Genomic DNA, 15,858 nt, shown 5'->3' with positions numbered 1-15,858 from the left:
CTATAATAATCCCATCTAGGAATGTGTTGTTGCGTGTGGTTCAGGTTTTATTTAGAAAAGAAAATTGACCGGAAGTGTTGCTATGTAATCGTGTGTCATTGACGTATCCTGTCTTGCTGCAAGTTCCTCGCTGTCACCACAAGAGGGCAGTGAAAACTCAGTGAAAACCACATATGCCAACCTGCAGCTTCACCACAACGTCAAAAACACAGGTCAGACTGATATGCAGGCAATCGAAATAACGATTTTTACATATTGATACAAAAATGTCTTAATGTCCATCTGTATTTGGATCTGTCAGATGTGCTCTATTGTTGCATGACGTGTTAGTACCCTTTTTATATAAACTTTTTGAAATTATAGTTAAATAGTGCCCATGTTTGATTTACTGACTTGCTTGATAGCTGATTGCAAAAGATAGCAATCAGCTATCTTTGTGTGCTATCTCAAAATGCTACCTTGCTAGTGCTGGATTATACTTAAGTAAGTGGAGCTAAGAATATTGCCCCATAGTGTTTTCATCAATTTATTTTCTTATAAAATATCTTACAACTCAAGTAACTACTTTAAAAAAAAATACAGAACATGTATTTACATATGTACTTGTTATTTTGCAGTAACAGTACTTTTTACCTGAGTATTTGACAACTCCAGCTCTGAGTGACTGAGTGGCTGGTCCTTCTCTCTGATTATGGCTTCACCCTCTCCTATAATCACACTAAAGAGTGTACTTGGGGGGAGTAAAGGGATTTTTACAAGGCTTACAAATATGTGTCTGACACAGGAGATGGACACTCTTTTAGCCAGGTTACCTTGCTGAAACTACCTGTTGTACTAGTTGCACTGGATGTCTGACAGTTGAGCTGGAGGCTGTTTGCCTGCAGCTGAAATCCTTCACAATCTATTTGTTTCGTTGTTTGTTTGTTTTTTGTTTTTTCCATGTTTGAGTTTACTAGTCAAGTTTTCTTAAACTTGTAGGCACATATGTGGATATTGTGTAATAAACATTTCAGTCTTTTTAAATGGCTGTAACATGCTCTTGGCACATAGTAAGAGCCAGAGATTACACTTTATACCTCTCTCGTCGTCTCACACTCGGCTTTTGGTGTCAAAAAAAATGCAGTCATTCAGCTGAAAAGCAGAAAGGCGTTTTGTAACTGCCACTTGTGGGACTTTTAGTTCAGCCATCTTTCATCACTCTCCCACCCAGTGTTTTATTGTCGTCGGGATGATAATAAAGAAAGCGAGCCTGCACCGAACTGACCAATGAGGACGGGCGAAGCTGCGGATTGACGTATGGTCGAGCCAATAGGAACGCACGGGGAAATATGTTTATACCAGCCCCCTTTCCCGTACAAGGCGACTGTTTTGGTGAGTTAATGAAAGTTCATTGAAATCATTTAAGTGTTTATAAGCGTTGTTTTTGAGATTTGATTACAGCATTTGAATGATTTCCCTCTCAACTTGACACGCGAGTAAAAACGTGGAACTGACAACGGTTATTTTTCGCCGTAAATGCAGTTTCGCCGCTCTCGCCAAAGCTTCATTGTTGACGTGAGTTGTTTTGTTGTAACTTGCCTCTGCGTAATAAGATGGCTCTTAACGTTTGGGGGGAATGTTTGTGATGTTTTCACGCTTTGAACGTCGTCGTTGTCGTTCGTGTGTCCGTGTCAACACGGGCGCTGAGGCTTTTTTTTTGTCGTTTTCGTCGACGCAACTTCAGCGTTTCAACGGCACTTTTTTGTTTCGTGACAACAAATAACGCTGCATCGTCTGAAGCTTTCCGAAGCTTCGACAACACCGACACTCGTCGCCTTTGGCAACGGTCGGCGAAGTCACAGTTGTTAGTTCGTGTTGTACGAAGATAATGTCGTGCTTTTGACTCGTTTTGGACTACTTAGTTGAAACGTAGCGACGCTGCCCGTCTCTATTGAATGAATGGGCCGTTTATGCGCATGCGTGCAGGATCTTCAAAGTTTATAAACAAGAGGGGGGTCACATGACGGGGATATTGCGAAACAGATAAGACTGGAACACGCTCTTATCATGTTTACACGTCGAAACACTTAATGTTTCGACAGAATGTGGTCAATTACACTCACATTTTTCCGTGATTGTATAGTGAGCTAGTCTCTGTGAAGGTGTCTAAACATAGATGTGTCATTAGGTAATGACAGGCGGCCCAGGGTTACCCTATGTCACCCTTGTGCCTCCTTATGTCACCCTAACCAATTATAGCCTATACATTACAGCAGTGAAGGATCGGGTGCCTGTGTGTTGGTGGGAACTTGACCCATGGGATCCTAGTTTATGGCTGATAACTGACACTGATGCCAGTAATTCTTAGTGTAGCCTCACCTGATGTAATCCCAATATCCTTTAATTTGACCATTTACACAAACAAACAAGTAAAATGCGTGAAGAAGTGTGTGACATCTGTGTGCCTGTTTCAGTGACAGTGGACATCATGGTTTGGGAGGTGGTGACCCCGGCCGTGCGGTTCAGCGATCCCAAACATCAGAACGTGCCAGATTCAGAGCCTGAACACACAGGTGAGCACGGACTGCAGAGCACACCTGTGTCTGCGCTGTACGATTGCGGATGTAACACACTTAAAGAGGCACTCCAGTGATTTAGTGTCGCAGTTTCAAAAAGTTTGGGGGGGCCTCAGATCCCTAGCATGGGGCTAAACTTTAAAAAGTCCCTACACTACTATTTAGTCATATGTCTTCTGTTGGACCCTCCGCCCGTATCTGGGATATGTCATCAAACTTGGGGAAACTCCAGAGTGATAGAAGGCATATACAGCTGTGCAAACAGACCTTAATGTGTCGAATCAGTGGAGTTTCCCAGATATGTGACTCAAGCAAGTCCAAGTCATTTGTAGTGAATGTTTGTTTGTTTAAAACGGCACATTTATTTCTTTATTTCTCCTCAACTGAAAATATCGAAATACTGACAGCAGGACCAAAACAGCTCTAAAATACTGAACTTAGAACATAAAATGAACACAAAGATGTTCTTCAGTTAAGAAACAAGTTATTAACTTTGTTTTTCTGTCAAGCTGCGAGTCATCAAAACAGTCAATGGAGCTGACTCGAGTCCAAGTCACAGTGACTCAAGTCCACATCTCCTCTACCATCCAGCTGGCAGACTATCCTGGGAACCTGAGAAAGCTGCTGTTTGCGATCCCTTTAAGGGCTGCATTTAGCATTTATTTTCATCTTTAAAGACGTTCAGTTTAATGTGATTTGACATATTTGAGAGGTTGAAACGGTCATATTGAATTTGAGTAAGGTAGTGCTGTCTTTATATCTATACATTTATATATATATTTCAAGTTTATATCAAATTTGATTTCTGTAGGGACGCCATATTTGGTGATATTTCATGCCTGTAAGAGTAATTGTAGTTGATAATAATAATGTATACCATATAACATGTTAAACTCTGATATAAATAGTCCTGTAAAACTTAAAGAGTAAACACATCCTGAAAAACCTGTGAATAGTCACATGTCCTGTTGTCATCTGGTCTTACCCTCAGAGGTGATGATGGATGCAGATGGAGACCAACCACATGAGCTGCTCTGCTGTGAGGAACGCCTCCCCTCCTCACCTGGCTTCCCCACCAGTGACAGCTACATGGAATACGGTACACAAACTAAATATGTTCGGCGGGTTTCAACCCAGCGGACGGATGAGCGGAATGATGTGCGCAGGTTTTCCAGTTAATGAGATCGAACTCTTCTGCTGCCGTTTGTCCTCTCCCTGTAGACGACCTCCCAGACCTGCAGGAGGTCCAGGAGGAGGTGGAGCTCACGGCGCCGCCGGTGTTCCAGGTGGCCGTGGGTGTGTCGCACCAGGAGCGGCACGCGCACGCGCAGCCACCCGACACGCATTGGCTGACGCAGCTGGCTCACATCGCCACTGGGCCCCAGAGTCCGCTGCTGCAGGAGTCTGCTCACAGCAGGTAGAGCTGCTTCTTACTCCTCCACATGCTAAAACATGGATATAACATGATACATGTGGTTGTAACATGTCTCCACATTAACATATGCACCATAGTACCACTCATTCATGTTGCATCAGCCTTACGAATGACTGCGCTGCTGTCAGTGGGTGCCACTTACGAGCTTGTGTCACTTTCAGCCCCCCTGCGGTCTGCCTCTCCAGCACCAGCACTAATCTACATTCCTACGCTCGGCCTCCTCCACCTCTCCCCAGCGGCACCGTGTCGCCCCCCAGAGGTCACGTCAGGGAGCGTCGGCGCAGCAGGGTAGAGACTGCTTCCTCAAAAAGAAAAAAAAAAAATCTTAAATCCAAGCTCTTGGCTCTGTGGCAGACGTTTATTCTGCCTCTTGTGTCCACAGAAGAGCAGTGAGTGTGGCTCCGCGGTGTCAACCAGGTCCTCTCTGTCTGATGAGGAGGACATGGGCTGGAACTTCTCCTGGCCACCCACCGCCTGGCACTGCTTCCTCAAAGGTAGACACACAAATGCATCATGTACACTCCACACTGAGCTTGAAAGATTGGTTCACGCAAAAAAAAAAAAAAGGAACATTCAGGCATCATCTCCTCACCCACACGCTGATGGAGATCTGCTGATCTCTCTCCCTTGAAAAAGACCAGTCTGTGTGTGGTCAAGGCCTGAGTCATCACTTGTTTCTCTCTCCCGGGGTGACATAAATGTGAGGCTGTTATCTGAGAGCAGCTATTCTCTGTCACCAGGCACTCATCTGCGCTTCCACGGCAGCTCTAATGTGGAGTGGCAGGACATCGAGGACCTGGAGTCTGCTGAGGACGACTCCGGTGATGAGGAGCGGTCCACGTCTCTGAAGGTTCAGAATACTTAATAGTTTGTCTGGCCCTCCCCCTCACAGTGTACCTTTGAGTTGCCCTCCATTATAAGTGTTAAGAGGTCTCTGTCAGTGTAGCTCAGTGTTAATGTATTTTTAACAATAGCAGGAGAAGGAGAAGAAAAACTTGGAAGGTAGTTTTTTTTTTCTGCCAGTGGATGTAATCAGAGAATGAAATTCATTATATATGTTCACAAAATGCAAAGATCCATCCAACGCTGCTCTGCTCCGTTGCAGAGTTATGGCTCCGAGGGTCTGCAGCTGGTGCAGCATTCAGAGATTGTGTTGGCAGGTCAGGCTGTCCTACAGCTGACCTTTGACCCCGGGGCATTCGGACGTGCCCCCGTCAGCGCCCGGTGCCAACTCGATCACCCGTTCTACGTCAAAAACAAAGGTGGGACTAATGATGAGGAAACTGTGTTGAAAAAACATCCTCACATCGACCTCTTCACACTCTGTCTGTCTTCCTGGCAGGCTGGTCGTCATTTTACCCGAGCTTGACTGTGGTGCATCATGGGATACCGTGCTACGAGATGGAGGTGGGAGGTGTGTGTCTTCCTCCAGGACACAGAGATGCCAAACACACCGACGACTCGCTGGTCTTTGACACATTCAGGAGGTAAAATGGACACTTCTGATCGGCTGATTAGTTGTCGCATGTGTGTGTGTGAAACAGCTGTTTTTTATGTGTGTGTCTTCCTCAGTTACGACTTCACCCCTCTGGATTCCTCTGCCGTTTACGTGTTGAGCAGTATGGCCAGACGGCGGCGGGCCTCCCAGTCCAGCGGGGGAGCTGTTTCTCCGGACAGAGACACATCACATGGTACTGTCCTTCACAGCTCCTACAGCTTAAGTAGGATCTACTGCGTGAACCAAAAATGCAATTTACTGGATGTATTCCATTAAAGAAAGCCTGTCAATCGTGTGGGTGTGTTCACAACCTGCAGACAGTCCCGGTCCCTCCCACGCCACTCGTCAAGCGCCAACCAATAGCCAGCATGCCAGCACGGCGGGAGGTAACAATGCCACGCCCACAAAGTGCAAGCGGCCAATGAACGCCTTCATGCTGTTCGCCAAGAAGTTCCGGGTGGAGTACACACAGATGTACCCAGGGAAGGACAACAGGTGGGTGGGCTCTGTGCCTACAGGTGTACTGTGAAGTTGTCAGTGTCGGTGTAATTTCAAGTGTGTGCGTGTGTGTTTCAGAGCGATCAGCGTCCTCCTCGGTGAGCGATGGAAGAAAATGCGAAGCGAGGAGCGGCGGGTGTTCACCGTGCAGGCCAAAGCTCTCGCAGACGAACAGAAGAGGCTCAACCCAGACTGCTGGAAACGCAAACGAACCAACTCGGTAAGGAACTACACACAATCTCTCACACACACACACACACACACACACACACACAGAGCTTAACCCCATGTGTTGGACTGCTGTGTAAATTTCTCCTCTGTGTCCAACAGGGTTGTCAGGGAAATTAAAGATGCAGAAAAGAAGAAAGAACGATCAGCACAGCTTACAGGCTTACACACACACACACACACACACACACAAACACACGCGCGCTGAGAAGTAACAAGGAAAAGGAGCTAAACATATTTTAATACTATGCTTCAAGATTATATTTTGTTAACAACAGACTTGTTTGATCTCCCAAAACGAGGAGAGGATTCATATTCTTCTTGCTAATCTTGTCATAGTGAAAAGAGCCGCCGCGCCTGCTTCTTTTAGACATTTCGAGCGGCTCTCAAGAACCATCGCTTCCCTTTCTCTTGCTTTTAAAGGGAGCTAAATGTTTAAAGTGGTCTAAAGCATTATCTGTTGACAGCAGTTATAAGAGGCTATGAAACATGACATTTTTAATGCTGCAGCGCACCGTAGCAGAGAGGACACTTTTTCTCTTCCAAACCAAATTATGCGACAGATTTACTGGTTTTATGTGTGACTGGAGTTCATCTCCACAAGTGATTTTACAACAATGTGACAATAAATAAAAAGTCCGAGACTCTGATTCATTTTCAGTTTCTCACCATATGCTTGAAACAGGTGGAGGTTGTGGTGCTGTAGCATTTTAGTTGAAGTAGAGAATGTAGCTATTTTTTTTTTCCCAAAAATGATATATTCATAAAATGATATATACAAAGTATTTTTCTTGCCTGTATTACTTGCATTTGCACAGTGTATTGCACAAGACTACATATTTTAACTATGCTTTCACGTCTTTTATCATGTAATATTTAATTATTAAACAATTGTTCGTCATAAATTCTCAAATAAAGGCCCTGGGTGTTTAATTACTTCAATTTGACAAAGAAGATTAATTTTTACATTTTTTTCACTTGTTGTTTCTTTTAACCAATCCCTGTTTTCCAAACATTCAAATCATTCCCAGCAGCTCAGGGGCAGAATCCCTTTTATTTTGAAAAAGAAAAAAAAAAAGTACAAGGAAAAACGCGCTGGCTTTTCCATGACAGCCCTCACCCGTCTTTATTTCATGGCTTTTATTTGAGAATTTATGGTAATTAATATGTGTCAAAGATAACATGGGTGATGTTACAGACTATTGCTGTTCTAACACAGGCTGCATAATGACAGAAAGACTTGATTTGAATTGTATGGACATCATCTACACTTGCTGAGGCGTCCTTGAGCAAGACGCCAAACAACAGCAGCTGTAGAGGGCAAAGACACTCTCGCTGCAGGCATTTCTTTATGATTCTAACATCTGTATGTGCCATAACAGGATTTCTCAGCTGTCTTTTAAGTGCAGCATCGTCGTGTCTAAGCCAAGACGCATTATAAGAGGGGAGAGCTGATGTGGGTTCACGGGTCATCAATGGCTTCCGCCAGCTTTCACATAGAGTGAAATTGATTTCATATTTTCCAGTGTTGCTCCTGAGAAAACTGAAATCATGACTGGCAAAACAAAAGAAAATATTTTTTTGTCCCCACCTTGAGTTTTATCTGCCCTATTTTTGATGACTTGACTTCATGTCAAAAGATTATAAAACCATTTCAGCACTTTTCATCGCGCTAATTTATTGCTAAAAGGAGAACTCGTGCCATAAACGACTCGTTCGATGTTGTCTGAAATCAGAAAAAAAAAATAAGGTATTGTGTTTTTAATCAGGATGTTGGGGACTTTAGAAGTGAGCTTTTTTCTTTTTCTCTCTTTTTTTTTAGGCAGTGGAGGACTAGAGAAAGTTTTGCTCATCGAGCCTCATGTAGCTGAGGCTCCCTCTGAGTTTGAAAGCCTATCAAATAGCCCTTTTTAAAATTCTCTGACTTCTTATGGTCCCACGCTGACTCAACAGAAAGTCAAAGTCTGTGAGGGTGAAAATCGGTATCGGACCGCTGTTTGAAAAATGTTACAACTTGAGTGCAAACGTACAGCATCATAGCGTTCCTGCAGCTAATGTTTAACAAATGTAGTTTTCCAGACCCAGTTAATACTTGAACTAGAGGTCTGGCTGAGCACAGCGCCTGTCAGCTAACAGGTCTGCTAGTTTCTAAAATCTAAAAACAAGGACCCAGAGCAGATAGGACACAAGATACTGAGTAAACACCTTCATGTGAAACACAAGCCCAGCCTCTGTAATGTGATATTATCTTAAGTACTGTGCGCGTGTAAACACATCAATAGGAAACTGACAGGCATGTGGTAGGCCTCAGACGTGTCGTTTAATCGGATGACAGTGCTTCATATATCGTTGTATCCGTGCAGAGCGTGAAAACAGGATGTGGATCTGCTCGAGGACTAAAACTAGTAAAAAAAACAAACAAAACAAACCAGAAATGCTCCCAGGGCGGACACTCATATTCTCACTGCATAACGAGGTTTATTCTTGATGCACTATATACACTTTATCTTATGTGACTGCTACAGTATAATGTGTAATGGCAAATATTAATATGATTCTATAGAAAAATATATTTTTGGTTTTGACCTAATCTTTGTTAACCTCTCATGGTTGTGCATTGATTGTTTAACTTTCGTTTGTCTTTACTATCATGTCATGTACAGGTCGATCAGGGGAGACAATGCAATACAATGTGTAATGGTCTAAATAAAAAAAAAAAGCATGATAAATCTAAATCTGGCTCATCCCGTGTCTTCGTGTGTTGAAAGAAAATTGAGAGATACTTTGGGGTCTAAACAAGAACGTTTTATTTTTTTTTTCCCCTCCCAGGAAAAGAAATGAGTTTAAATCATAAACCACTTGTTGCTATATACACACACCGCACCAGTTCATGGTGGAGATAAAAGGTAGAGACATTAAGCTGCTACGGTAATCATCGAGATAAAAAGAGAGGACATTCCATTAAAACTATAAACATGATCAATATTTCCAGGCTAAGATTATCAAATAGAATCCACACAGTTATATATGTGTCAATGACTAGAAAATCACTTTTGATAGTAAAATAGAAAATATATAGAGGTACAGTATAAACATACAGTAATTTGGCCTTTTGATGTGTTCAGGGATATTTACACAGAAAAGAGTTTCAGACATGTTACACTTAGATCTGGTTTTGAATCACTGGTTCTATGAGATGTGCCATTTTGGATCCCCAGACGAACTGACAAAAAAAAAAAGAAAAAAATGGCACAGAGTGGGCACAAAACAGGCACAGATAGATGCTGAAACGCTGCTTGAAAGTGATTCAGGGGTTGATTGATCATGTCTGACACAACAGAAACAACTGGACTCCGTCAGAATGCAAACAGTCATAGCGAGTGGCACGGGGATCCAAAATCTTGTCACAAAATGCTTGCAACAATATGAAAACTGTCTCAGTCGATCAAAGCTGATTATATTCATTGATTATTCTGTTGCAGGAGCGGCTAAAGTAGGTTTTTTTTAATATTTTCTGTCTATAAAAGCTGATTATCACTTGAATCCACTGTTACTGACATAAATTCTAGCCTGTCAGGCTTACAGGGACTGTCGTGTCTGATCACTTTAAATCCCAGTTTTCACCCGAGTCGACGACATGTTCTCCTCTCTGACCTTTACGTACGAAAGTAACAAACGCAACAAGACTTTAAGAAAATAGAAAAAAGTCACGGGTCATTATTTTGGCATATTAGTCACACAGTTGTCGTATCAAAACGGTTTTAAGTACAAGAACATGAGTTTACAAAAGGCACGGGGGAACCAGAGAGCATGAGACATGAAGAGAGAAATCCAACAGCAGACACTGTGCTGTCGCTGGCGAGGCCTGAAGAGATTTTGGTTATTTTGAAATGTTAGTGGAAATAAACGAGCTGTGATAGTTTGAGCCCCGAAATCTGCAGAGCATCAGTGAATTTTAATGATGTAAAACAAGGGATCAGGAGACAGTCATTTCCTGAATCATTTCCCTTTTTAAAAATTAAAGTCATCTGTTGTCTACTTTGGCAGATTATTCTGTTTTCAGCTATCTTTCATTTGTTTGATTTCACTGTGTGCCAATTGCAGTTTTATTACAAAGTATTTCTTTCAGGAGAATGATGGAAAACATTAATCATGACAAAAGTCCAAAAACTAAGAAAGGAAAGATCAAATTAAAGAAATATATTTTAAAGATTAAATGAATTCAGGGTACATTATTAAAATTAAATGGCGGGTTCCTTCCATCATTAAGATACATTTTATGTTGTTGATTTCATATTCATTTCGTTTTAGATGAAAGCCCTCGGGAGGTTGTTGGCCGTGCTTCTCTCAGGAAGTGTTGGCACTGCTGCTACTTTGAGGCAGCACACTGAGCAGCAACAGATACACAGCTGGAACATCTGCACGTTCTTGTTGGAAAGGCAGTGAAGCTTCTTTGGAACCACTTGCTAACACAGAGTCTGTTATAAAGACTTCTGAATGGGCACTAATGTCTTTATTAATGCTTAAAAAATCTTTCACTAATGCTTTAAAGAAACAAGTTACAAAAAGCCCACTGGCTGATGTTTGCCCTCCACTCTGTATAAATGTGGTGATAAATCCTTGTTCTAGTTGATACATGCTCTCTAATAACCCAACACATCTGTAATCATTAATAAGAACAAGCCATTTATAAAGGCTTTTAATTAACAAAGAGTTTTTAATGACAAATCACTGAATGGGCTTTGGTCCATATCATCTGCAGCCCTCATTCTTTGCTCATTCATTTATGAAGCATTGATAAAGTCATTAGTTAACCCTTATATAAAGAGTGCCTTACTAGACAGGTGGTACCTTGTCAGTCATATCATGGCCGGTTGGTCTCTTAACATCAGAGATGAGCTCTGTGTCTGCTGTGCATGCTAACGCTAACAGTAGGATTAATGAACATTATCACTTGTCTAAACCTGCCAGGCGTGCCCAGGGGGCGACAAGCTCTCGAGTGTTAAAGTCGTTATGATCTCTGATTGTTGAACACACTGTATCAAAGCGTTAGCATGCTCAGTGGACGCAGCTATATGATGATAGAGTTCATCCTCTTATCACTCAGCAGTCTATACTGGTGTGTGTGTGTGTGTGTGCCCATATGATGCGCTTCCTACGTATGTGAAATGTTTGTGTGTTACATGTGTGCATGGGTCTACATGAGGGACTCCAGGCTCTCGGTGATGTTAGTCTGTCCCAGTGGTACAGATCCGTTGGTTTCTGGACTCTGCAGGGCTCTCTGGTCCTCCTGGCTGCTCACTAGACTCAGCACGGCTCGGTACAGATACTGGTACTGCTCCTGTGGGGACAAAACACAGCTTTAAACTTGAATTTTAAAACTGAATTTTTCAAAACTGATTTGCTTTTGAATGTCTGAGGTGAAATTGTTCACCTCATTCCCATTTTTCATGTTGTTATATAACGACAGTGAGGAATTACAGCTTTACTAGTGTTTATTTTGTGTTCATGTACTTACGACATCATTAAAAACCCCAGGCCTCATGAGGTTGGTCATCCGTGCCACCTGGTAGACATCTACTGCTCCCTCCTCCTCGAGCTGACTGGACAGGGTGGTGAGGGCACAGAACAGCCCAGATGTAGCACCTCCCAACCTACACACACACACACACACACACACACACACACGTAGATTTATCCTCACAAAGAAAGAGCATTACATGAGAAACTGACGAGGGAGCCTGTCTGTGTTGTACTCACGGATCATGTATGACTGTCGGTGTGTCTGAAAGTCTGCTGTGCTCTTTGACCGTGTTGACCAGATCAAAACTGTTTCTGATGGGACTGTCAGGGTTCGGCCAGCAGGTGGCGCTGTACTGACGCACTTCCAGCACATAATGGTTCTAGACAGAGGCAGAGAAAAACAGAAAGGGAGGACTGTAATTGTCTTTTTCATATATATATATATATATATATATATATATATATATATATATATATATATATATATATATATATATATATATATATATATATATATAAAAAAAACAGTATACTCGTGTGTGTGTGTGTGTGTGTGTGTGTGTGTGTGTGTGTTACCTGTGGACACTGTACTGTAAAGTCCTGCACCAAGAGTCTCTCGTCGTTGGACAAACATAGATGCTCCTCCCCCACGTACGACACAGTAAAACCCTCAAAGTTCATTGGCTGATCTTTACTGGGCCAAAAAACACACGATTGCCCCTCTCCACTCTGATATAAACAGGAAAACATGTCAGAGTGTGTGTATGTGTGTTTATACATCGTCATTTTATAAATGCTATACAGAGTACCTGTGTGTGTGTGTGTGTGTGTGTGTTGTACCTGACAGTGTGTGTCCTGCAGACGGACAACAAAGTGCGTGTTGTGTTCCAGGATCATTCTCCAGAAATCTGCCACCGTGCTGCTCAGAGGAGTCTGGCTCACTATGAACTCTTTACTCTGGTGATGTCCCTGTGGAAAACACCAGCAGCATCAAACCACCAGCCAATGTCCAGCTCATGGAAACAGCAGAAGAGCCCTTTAATAAAACTGGAACAAATTGTTGTCCAGTTGTCTCACCGTGACGTAGGAGGCGTTGATGTACCCTGTGGAGTTTGTTTCTGAAGCTGTCAGACACACTCTTGATCTTTCCACTGTACAAAAAAAAAACAGAGACATGAGTCAGCAATACAACACCTAAAAAAATAGAAACCTTGAATAATTCATAAGCCTCTGATCCAGCCATGGAAGAATTACTAAACAGGCCTATCAGGCTTTAGCAGTTAAGTTAAGTTAGGATTTAATGCCAGGTGATTACAACTGCAAAGAAACTCAAATATGACCTGAAAATGACCAAAAGAGACTCAATCAATCAGACAACTACCATCTCAAAAATGACCACACAGATCAAAAGAGACTCAAAATGACTTCATGTCAACTAAAAATATAACAAACAAAACAATTAGAGAGACTAAAAATGACCACAAAGACTCAAAAATAACCACAGGACACTTAAAACGACTCATAAACACTCAACACAACCACAGAGACTTAAAATAATCAATAATAAACCGCAAAATGACTACAAATTGACGCAAAACTGGGGCACATTGTTTCTAAATTAGAGCCATGTTTGATGTGTGATCGTTTGATTGAACATACATTAAGATGTGAATATGTACAATGTAAATTCATCAGCTGTGATGAATGGAGAGCTCATGCTTCTCTTCAAGACAGAAACTTCAGGATCAGAAAATAAAGCCGTCATCTTGCCAGTTGATGTTGTGCTTCACTTGGTGCATAAACCCAAATTCCCAAACAAGGTTACAGCTCGTCAAATTGCTACAAACCATGAAACAAGCTGCCACACAGTGAAGGTAAGCCTTTTTTTTTTTTTACATGGCCTTTTTGCAGCAGTTGCCTGTAGTTAGTAAACCAGCCCTGCTCACCAGGCATCAGCGCTCTGGCTCTGTTCCTTTCTGCGTTGCCGTCCCTCAGGGCAGTGCTGTAGTCTGCGTGCTTCGCCTGCCGCTGGCTGATCAACTGAAACGCACCAAGAGTCGGTTACATTTGCAAACGTCCCGTGTTTCTACAGAGTAAAGGCTTATAAATCATGCCAGACCTTGAACTGCTTGTCCATGCGCGTCCTGCCTGATGCTCCAGGGGTCAGGAGTTCTGACACATAGGTGTGCAGGAGGTCAGAGGTCACCGAGGTGTCGCGGCTCATGATGGCCTCCACCAGGGCATCGTGGATGAAGATGTACTGCTCCTACAGGTGAGCAACAGGAGAAACACTCACACACTTTGTTCTCAATAAGGATTGGCTGGATGGACACGTGTGTGTGTGTCTGTGTCTCTGTATCCGTCTGCTTACCTCCGTCTGAACCAGGAAGTTCCTCTGCGTCCGGACGTGTTTTAGGAAACCGAGAACGTTGACTGTGCCCTGATCCTGGATCTGCTGCAGCATGCTGTCTATCACTATGTAGGTTCCCGTCCTCCCGACGCCAGCACTGTAACACACCATCAGATGTCAGACACATACATTCAGCATATAGCATAATATGTGAAATAGCAACACACACACGGTACCTGCAGTGCACCAGTACAGGTCCCATCTCCTGTGTCCGTGCCCGAGAGGACGCTCTGATGAAGGACAGGACAGGCAGAGAGTATTCTGGGACGCCCATGTCTGGCCACTGGGTGTAGTGGTAATGGAGGACAGTGTGCTCAACTCTCCTCTGAGACGCCTGGAGGACCAGAATGGGAGATATCAGGAGTGTCATGTTGCATGTGTAGACACGTTTATCTGCAGATCTTTACAAAGCCTGTACCTTATTTGAAGTGTCTCTGACAGTGAACGTCCGCAGTGTGTAGTAAGCGAGGGTCTTGCTGCTTTTCAGAGTCACCTGGTAGGGGCCGAATTCCTCCTGATTCTCCTCAGGCCAGTATTGGTCACACTTAGTCTGTGGAAAGAATTCAAAGATAAAACAGAAGCAGACAACCGACAGAGATGGGCACATTCCTCTGTACACAGAAACTACAGCAACACTGAAAACTGTAATAATCAGAATTATTTATTAACAACGGCGTCTTATATGAAAGAGGTAGCTTATTATGAATGACCCGCAGAGAATTACCACTACTCTGCAGTGCTCTGAGAAGCGTTTTAGCTTCTTTCAGCTCATTGTTTTGGTTTTACAGCCTGAAACTGGACTATTTTATCGATTCTCACAAGTGTTATTAGCTAAAAAGCTTTGATAAACCCACTGTGCACCATCTGTCCAGCATCACATAGCAGACGGAGAAGGTTATTGAGTAGTTGGTAAACATACTGAAACATTTGCGGGAAGATACAAATATTTCCCTCAGAAGTTGGTAGAGACCAAAACTGAGCTAACAGATTGAATTTTGGACTTGCATTTGCCAGGTGACCAGATGAAGTTGTACTGATCTCTGTGAAGAAGCTACTGTGTCGAGAGTGACAGCAGTTCCTACCCTTCCTTTCTCCTTGAGGTTGGTGATCATGACAATGACTCCAACGTTCTGCTGCCAGATCATCCTCCAGAAGTCCTCCCTGCCCGCTCTGAGTGGCCCCTGAGCTGCGATGTAGGCCCTTGTTCGCTCATAACCCTGCAGAGGAAAACACTGTTTAGTCCAGAACACACGTCTGTTCATGGCAAGGCCGACAAAAGCACACTTACATCCACGAAGTTAGCGTTGATGTAGTCCCCACACTTCCCATCTCTGTCCAAACTGTTGGAGAGCTTCACTCTGCTGTGGTCATCTGGGTGAAATAAAAGTGGATTTATCAGTTTCATCACTTCTGGCTTTTATAGTTGAACATAAATGTTGAACAGCGACGTACAGGCCAGTATGTTGATGTATCTGTTCTTGCTTTTGTTGTCAGGGTGACTGGAGTTGTCGGCAGTGATGCCCATGTCCACTGTGCAGGCCTGCACCTCCTGAAAAACAACGGAGAACACAGATGAGATTTGGGTTAGTCGCTCGGCTAAACATGCAGATTATCACAATGAGCACTGGAGTCACTGGAATAAACATGGAGACTGATGCCTCATATTCATAATACTGTACGTTGAGATGTTAGACCAGTCATACAAAAACAG

The 15,858-nt window shown here is 43.1% G+C and overlaps 2 protein-coding genes across 9 annotated transcripts in view; one reads left to right on the top strand and one right to left on the bottom strand.

The window, feature by feature from the left end:
• The first annotated feature begins 105 nt into the window (after window positions 1-105).
• On the top strand, window positions 106-6,999 carry LOC119032160 (HMG box-containing protein 1-like). 7 transcript variants are annotated; one of them, XM_037121016.1, is made up of 14 exons: window positions 106-212; window positions 1,211-1,371; window positions 2,454-2,552; window positions 3,547-3,654; window positions 3,777-3,972; window positions 4,152-4,278; window positions 4,373-4,484; window positions 4,731-4,840; window positions 5,096-5,252; window positions 5,333-5,477; window positions 5,563-5,681; window positions 5,806-5,983; window positions 6,065-6,206; window positions 6,317-6,999. In XM_037121016.1, exons 2-14 carry the CDS (start codon window positions 1,329-1,331, stop codon window positions 6,332-6,334), a joined length of 1,554 nt encoding a protein of 517 aa, XP_036976911.1. In that variant the 5' UTR covers window positions 106-212; window positions 1,211-1,328; the 3' UTR covers window positions 6,335-6,999. The 7 variants fall into 7 exon arrangements, with proteins under 7 accessions (XP_036976911.1, XP_036976915.1, XP_036976914.1 ...); XM_037121020.1 differs by lacking the exon at window positions 2,454-2,552 and having other exon boundaries at window positions 107-212; XM_037121019.1 differs by lacking the exon at window positions 1,211-1,371 and having other exon boundaries at window positions 194-212.
• Window positions 7,000-9,004: 2,005 nt separating this feature from the next.
• ptprz1b (protein tyrosine phosphatase receptor type Z1b) overlaps window positions 9,005-15,858 on the bottom strand; it is a 68,009-nt gene continuing 61,155 nt past the window's right edge. The window contains exons 23-36 of one of the 2 annotated variants that reach the window (XM_037121009.1): window positions 15,600-15,696; window positions 15,436-15,518; window positions 15,230-15,364; window positions 14,566-14,697; window positions 14,324-14,481; window positions 14,109-14,244; window positions 13,857-14,003; window positions 13,684-13,777; window positions 12,815-12,888; window positions 12,578-12,706; window positions 12,314-12,466; window positions 11,975-12,117; window positions 11,733-11,868; window positions 9,005-11,555 (exon numbers count right to left, since the gene is read on the bottom strand). In XM_037121009.1, coding sequence (XP_036976904.1) covers window positions 11,412-11,555; window positions 11,733-11,868; window positions 11,975-12,117; window positions 12,314-12,466; window positions 12,578-12,706; window positions 12,815-12,888; window positions 13,684-13,777; window positions 13,857-14,003; window positions 14,109-14,244; window positions 14,324-14,481; window positions 14,566-14,697; window positions 15,230-15,364; window positions 15,436-15,518; window positions 15,600-15,696 — 1,761 coding nt within the window. In that variant the 3' untranslated portion in view covers window positions 9,005-11,411. The remainder of the gene's footprint in view (window positions 11,556-11,732; window positions 11,869-11,974; window positions 12,118-12,313; window positions 12,467-12,577; window positions 12,707-12,814; window positions 12,889-13,683; window positions 13,778-13,856; window positions 14,004-14,108; window positions 14,245-14,323; window positions 14,482-14,565; window positions 14,698-15,229; window positions 15,365-15,435; window positions 15,519-15,599; window positions 15,697-15,858) is intronic. The other variant, XM_037121010.1, reaches the window with a different exon arrangement.

This window comes from Acanthopagrus latus, chromosome 14 (assembly GCF_904848185.1).
Source record: "Acanthopagrus latus isolate v.2019 chromosome 14, fAcaLat1.1, whole genome shotgun sequence".
Taxonomy (NCBI): Eukaryota; Metazoa; Chordata; class Actinopteri; order Spariformes; family Sparidae; genus Acanthopagrus; species Acanthopagrus latus.
This window is presented reverse-complemented; position numbering and strand designations above follow the sequence as displayed.